This window comes from Bufo gargarizans, unplaced genomic scaffold (assembly GCF_014858855.1).
Source record: "Bufo gargarizans isolate SCDJY-AF-19 unplaced genomic scaffold, ASM1485885v1 fragScaff_scaffold_318_pilon, whole genome shotgun sequence".
NCBI lineage: Eukaryota > Metazoa > Chordata > Amphibia > Anura > Bufonidae > Bufo > Bufo gargarizans.
In genome coordinates this window covers 130,179-136,873 of record NW_025334090.1, presented here as the reverse complement: position 1 = coordinate 136,873, position 6,695 = coordinate 130,179, and the positions used below count along the sequence as shown (strand labels likewise).

At 57.0% G+C, this 6,695-nt stretch overlaps 1 protein-coding gene across 1 annotated transcript in view; it reads right to left on the bottom strand.

Annotated features, from left to right (window-relative positions):
- Positions 1 to 237: 237 nt before the first annotated feature.
- Positions 238 to 6,695, bottom strand: part of WDR97 (WD repeat domain 97) — a gene marked incomplete at its 3' end in the record, with an annotated part of 117,746 nt that continues 111,288 nt past the window's right edge. The window contains exons 11-13 of the mRNA XM_044272980.1: positions 2,635 to 2,767; positions 2,234 to 2,355; positions 238 to 514 (exon numbers count right to left, since the gene is read on the bottom strand). Of these exons, the coding sequence (XP_044128915.1) occupies positions 238 to 514; positions 2,234 to 2,355; positions 2,635 to 2,767 (532 nt within the window). The remainder of the gene's footprint in view (positions 515 to 2,233; positions 2,356 to 2,634; positions 2,768 to 6,695) is intronic.

Genomic DNA, 6,695 nt, shown 5'->3' with positions numbered 1-6,695 from the left:
ATATGATCTATATGGTATCCTGTATCCCTGATCCTCTCACTATACGATATATGATCTATATGGTATCCTGTATCCCCGATCTCCTCTCTACACCTCCCCTATATGATGTATATAGTATCCTGTATCCCTGATCCTCTCACTATACGTTATATGATCTATATGGTATCCTGTATCCCTGATCCTCTCACCATACGATATATGATCTATGGGGTGATCTCGCAGTTTTCCTGCACTCACTCTATAGCTCGGTTTCTCCTGATAGAGGATCTGTAGATATTTCTCCATGGCTTCCCGACTGGTCTCTTTGTTGTTCTTTGTCCTTTTTCGGGATCTCAGTTTTCCCATCTGGATGAGGTGAAGCTCCTGGTCCCTGGAGCTTAGTATCCAACACTCCTGAGACATGGCTGCGGCGTCCGCTCCCTGCCCCGTTCTCCCGCAGCCTCCTCCTGCTTCTTGTACCGTTTTATTTTCTTTAGTTGTCTCCACAGAATCATAGAAACCGTCCCCTGCGGTCCTGAAATAAAGAGTAAGGAGCCTGTGAGCTGCTGGGGTAGTGGTCCTAATACACAGGCCATGCACATTACAGCTGGCGGCTCAGGTGTGTGTGTGTGTGTGTGTGTGTGCGCTGCGGCTCAGGTGTGTGTGTGTGTGTGTGTGTGCGCTGCGGCTCAGGTGTGTGTGCGCTGCGGCTCAGGTGTGTGTGTGTGTGTGTGCGCTGCGGCTCAGGTGTGTGTGTGTGTGTGTGTGCGCTGCGGCTCAGGTGTGTGTGTGTGTGTGTGCGCGGCGGCTCAGGTGTGTGTGTGTGTGTGCGCTGCGGCTCAGGTGTGTGTGTGCGCTGCGGCTCAGGTGTGTGTGTGTGTGTGGGCGCTGCGGCTCAGGTGTGTGTGTGGGCGCTGCGGCTCAGGTGTGTGTGTGTGTGTGGGCGCTGCGGCTCAGGTGTGTGTGTGGGCGCTGCGGCTCAGGTGTGTGGGCGCTGCGGCTCAGGTGTGTGTGTGCGCTGCGGCTCAGGTGTGTGTGTGTGTGTGGGCGCTGCGGCTCAGGTGTGTGTGTGGGCGCTGCGGCTCAGGTGTGTGGGCGCTGCGGCTCAGGTGTGTGTGTGCGCTGCGGCTCAGGTGTGTGGGCGCTGCGGCTCAGGTGTGTGGGCGCTGCGGCTCAGGTGTGTGTGTGTGTGTGTGCGGCGGCTCAGGTGTGTGTGTGTGTGTGCGCTGCGGCTCAGGTGTGTGTGGGCGCTGCGGCTCAGGTGTGTGTGTGTGTGTGGGCGCTGCGGCTCAGGTGTGTGTGTGGGCGCTGCGGCTCAGGTGTGTGGGGCGCTGCGGCTCAGGTGTGTGTGTGGGCGCTGCGGCTCAGGTGTGTGGGCGCTGCGGCTCAGGTGTGTGTGTGGGCGCTGCGGCTCAGGTGTGTGTGTGGGCGCTGCGGCTCAGGTGTGTGTGTGGGCGCTGCGGCTCAGGTGTGTGGGCGCTGCGGCTCAGGTGTGTGGGCGCTGCGGCTCAGGTGTGTGGGCGCTGCGGCTCAGGTGTGTGGGCGCTGCGGCTCAGGTGTGTGGGCGCTCAGGTGTAGTTTATGGGTCTGTATAGCTTATGGCTCAGGGGTGGGCACTGTGGCTCAGGTGTGCACGCTGCGGCTCAGGTGTAGTTTATGGGTCTGTATAGCTTATGGCTCAGGAGTGCGTGCTGCCGCTCAGGTGTGCAGGAGCAGCCGCTCAGGAGTGCGTGCTGCCGCTCAGGTGTGCAGGAGCAGGCGCTCAGGAGTGCGTGCTGCCGCTCAGGCGTGCAGGAGCAGCCGCTCAGGCGTGCAGGAGCAGCCGCTCAGGAGTGCGTGTTGCCGCTCAGGTGTGCAGGAGCAGCCGCTCAGGCGTGCAGGAGCTGCCGCTCAGGTGTGCAGGAGCTGCCGCTCAGGCGTGCAGGAGCAGCCGCTCAGGAGTGTGTGCTGCCGCTCAGGTGTGCAGGAGCTGCCGCTCAGGCGTGCAGGAGCAGCCGCTCAGGCGTGCAGGAGCAGCCGCTCAGGCGTGCAGGAGCAGCCGCTCAGGAGTGCAGGAGCAGCCGCTCAGGCGTGCAGGAGCAGCCGCTCAGGCGTGCAGGAGCAGCCGCTCAGGCGTGCAGGAGCAGCCGCTCAGGTGTGCAGGAGCTGCCGCTCAGGCGTGCAGGAGCAGCCGCTCAGGCGTGCAAATCTACTAAATCTTCTGCATAAGAAAACACTAGAAATAAGAGAAAGTGAGTGACCGTTCGGTGGTTACCTGTGCACGAGGCTGCAGGGTTGTGTGCGCCTCTTCATGTCCTCTGGACCACCAGATTTCAGATTGCACTGGGCAGGAATGGTGGGATCAGAAGCATCAGGGGGAGACTCCAGGCACATTACCTAAGAGACACGCAGAGGTGAAACCTTCATCCACATGTCCAGTATAAGCAGGTGGCACTGGGAGCCACACAGGAGATGAGCATGTGGACTCTCTACACTGGCCGGAGGATCTGCACTGTGTGAACAAGGCCTCAATCAATATCCTGAAGCTTCAAATGACGGCGTGCCTTGTGGCCGGAGGGTGGATGTCTCCATGGGCCGTATGCACTTTATCCGTCACAGACACAAGGTGACTTGTCAGCACACGGGTTCAGGTGACTCTTCCAGGACGTTTCTTACCTTCAGCTTGTATGGATGAGGCAGCAACGTCATCAGGCTGATCCGGTAAATGTGCCCATGAATTCCCACCAGCAGATCCCCTCGACCGCTACCGAAGGAGAGGCTTTCAGGAGAAGCATTGAGACAAAGGGTCCTGCAATGAGACAGCACGTTATTAGGGATTCATACCCTGGGATGGTGGCTGCGAATACAGTAGTAGGGAGGCTCCGGGGAATCGTGCCCTCAGATGGTGGCTGCGAATACAGCAGTAGGGAGGCTCCGGGGAATCGTGCCCTCAGATGGTGGCTGCGAATACAGCAGTAGGGAGGCTCCGGGGAATCGTGCCCTCAGATGGTGGCTGCGAATACAGCAGTAGGGAGGCTCCGGGGAATCGTGCCCTCAGATGGTGGCTGCGAATACAGCAGTAGGGAGGCTCCGGGGAATCGTGCCCTAAGATGGTGGCTGCGAATACAGTAGTAGGGAGGCTCCGGGGAATGATGCCCTCAGATGGTGGCTGCGAATACAGTAGTAGGGAGGCTCTGGGGAATCGTGCCCTCAGATGGTGGCTGCGAATACAGCAGTAGGGAGGCTCCGGGGAATCGTGCCCTCAGATGGTGGCTGCGAATACAGTAGTAGGGAGGCTCCGGGGAATGATGCCCTAAGATGGTGGCTGCGTATACAGTAGTAGGGAGGCTCCGGGAATGATGCCCTCAGATGGTGGCTGTGAATACAGTAGTAGGGAGGCTCTGGGGAATCGTGCCCTCAGATGATGGCTGTGAATACAGTAGTAGGGAGGCTCCGGGGAATCGTGCCCTAAGATGGTGGCTGCGTATACAGTAGTAGGGAGGCTCCGGGAATGATGCCCTCAGATGGTGGCTGTGAATACAGTAGTAGGGAGGCTCCAGGGAATTGTGCCCTAAGATGGTGGCTGCGAATACTGTAGTAGGGAGGCTTCAGGGAATCGTGCCCTCAGATGGTGACTGCGAATACTGTAGTAGGGAGGCTTCAGGGAATCGTGCCCTCAGATGGTGACTGCGAATACAGTAATAAGGAGGCTCCGGGGAATCGTGCCCTCAGATGGGGGCTGTGAATACTGTAGTAGGGAGGCTCCGGGGAATGATGCCCTCAGATGATGGCTGTGAATACAGCAGTAGGGAGGCTCCGGGGAATCGTGCCCTCAGATGATGGCTGTGAATACAGTAGTAGGGAGGCTCCGGGTAATCGTGCCCTCAGATGGGGGCTGTGAATACAGCAGTAGGGAGGCTCCGGGGAATCATGCCGTAAGATGGTGGCTGCGAATACTGTAGTAGGGAGGCTTCAGGGAATCGTGCCCTCAGATGGTGACTGCGAATACTGTAGTAGGGAGGCTTCAGGGAATCGTGCCCTCAGATGGTGACTGCGAATACAGTAATAAGGAGGCTCCGGGAAATCGTGCCCTCAGATGGGGGCTGTGAATACTGTAGTAGGGAGGCTCCGGGGAATGATGCCCTCAGATGATGGCTGTGAATACAGCAGTAGGGAGGCTCCGGGGAATGATGCCCTCAGATGATGGCTGTGAATACAGCAGTAGGGAGGCTCCGGGGAATCGTGCCCTCAGATGGGGGCTGTGAATACTGTAGTAGGGAGGCTCCGGGGAATGATGCCCTCAGATGGTGGCTGTGAATACAGCAGTAGGGAGGCTCCGGGGAATGATGCCCTCAGATGATGGCTGTGAATACAGCAGTAGGGAGGCTCCGGGGAATGATGCCCTCAGATGGGGGCTGTGAATACAGTAGTATGGAGGCTTTAGGGAATCGTGCCCTCAGATGATGGCTGTGAATACAGCAGTAGGGAGGCTCCGGGGAATCATGCCGTAAGATGGTGGCTGCGAATACAGTAGTAGGGAGGCTCCGGGGAATCGTGCCCTCAGATGGTGGCTGTGAATACAGCAGTAGGGAGGCTCCGGGGAATCATGCCGTAAGATGGTGGCTGCGAATACTGTAGTAGGGAGGCTTCAGGGAATCGTGCCCTCAGATGGTGGCTGTGAATACAGCAGTAGGGAGGCTCCGGGGAATCATGCCGTAAGATGGTGGCTGCGAATACAGTAGTAGGGAGGCTCCGGGGAATCGTGCCCTCAGATGGTGGCTGTGAATACAGCAGTAGGGAGGCTCCGGGGAATCGTGCCCTCAGATGGTGGCTGCGAATACAGTAGTAGGGGGGCTCCGGGGAATCGTGCCCTCAGATGGTGGCTGCGAATACAGTAGTAGGGGGGCTCCGGGGAATTGTGCCCTCAGATGATGGCTGTGAATACAGCAGTAGGGAGGCTCCGGGGAATCATGCCGTAAGATGGTGGCTGCGAATACTGTAGTAGGGAGGCTTCAGGGAATCGTGCCCTCAGATGGTGGCTGCGAATACTGTAGTAGGGAGGCTCCGGGGAATTGTGCCCTCAGATGGTGGCTGCGAATACAGTAATAAGGAGGCTCCGGGGAATTGTGCCCTCAGATGATGGCTGTGAATACAGCAGTAGGGAGGCTCTGGGGAATCCTGCCCTAAGATGGTGGCTGCGAATACTGTAGTAGGGAGGCTCCGGGGAATCGTGCCCTCAGATGGTGGCTGCGAATACTGTAGTAGGGAGGCTCCGGGGAATGATGCCCTCAGATGATGGCTGTGAATACAGCAGTAGGGAGGCTCCGGGGAATGATGCCCTCAGATGATGGCTGTGAATACAGCAGTAGGGAGGCTCCGGGGAATCGTGCCCTCAGATAGGGGCTGTGAATACAGCAGTAGGGAGGCTCCGGGGAATCATGCCGTAAGATGGTGGCTGCGAATACTGTAGTAGGGAGGCTCCGGGGAATCATGCCGTAAGATGGTGGCTGCGAATACTGTAGTAGGGAGGCTCCGGGGAATGATGCCGTAAGATGGTGGCTGCGAATACTGTAGTAGGGAGGCTCCGGGGAATGATGCCGTAAGATGGTGGCTGCGAATACTGTAGTAGGGAGGCTCTGGGGAATCGTGCCCTCAGATGGTGGCTGCGAATACTGTAGTAGGGAGGCTCTGGGGAATCGTGCCCTCAGATGGTGGCTGCGAATACTGTAGTAGGGAGGCTCCGGGGAATGATGCCCTCAGATGATGGCTGTGAATACAGCAGTAGGGAGGCTCCGGGGAATGATGCCCTCAGATGATGGCTGTGAATACAGCAGTAGGGAGGCTCCGGGGAATGATGCCCTCAGATGATGGCTGTGAATACAGCAGTAGGGAGGCTCCGGGGAATCGTGCCCTCAGATGGGGGCTGTGAATACAGCAGTAGGGAGGCTCCGGGGAATCGTGCCGTAAGATGGTGGCTGCGTATACAGTAGTAGGGAGGCTCCGGGGAATCATGCCGTAAGATGGTGGCTGCGAATACTGTAGTAGGGAGGCTTCAGGGAATCGTGCCCTTAGAGGCTTAATTTTATAAGTTTTCTGTAATATTTAGGTTTTTTTCTATTTAGTAAGTGCTGCATCTTCTCTGTGTAACAGCTTAGAACTTCAGTATGTTTAGTCCTTGTCTGCTGTAAGAATCCATAGCCTCCCTGATTGATGCCAGACAGCAGTGTGTGCATCTCATCAGCCATGACGAGGACTGGAGACAGCAGGTGACTGCCGTGCATGGGCTATGTCTGGGGTCTGATTCACGCTCGCCTATCCTCTGTGCGTTGCATCACTCACTCTCCTCTTAGGCTAGGTCTAAACAATGACAATAGGTCGTGCAACATATAGGGCACAACTACACTGCAACACTTGCTGCACGACATTGATGTCTCACCAATGTCGCGCGACTATTTTTATAATGATAGTCTATGGTGTTGCACTGTGACCTGCGACATGCTGCGACTGGGTTTCGAATGTTTTTTTTGTGCCGGTGACATCACCGCTCTCACTGCTAGGCGGAAGTCTCTGCCTAGCATAGTGAGGAGAAGCCCGGGATGTCAGCGGCAGTAAAGAAACAGACCTCGCCCTGAACGTTGCAGCACAAAGCAAGGAAATGCTCTGATGCTGCACTTATATACCGTAAACGAGAGAAGAACCCGAACAACCCGACCGCCCCATGTTTCATACAGCAGGCA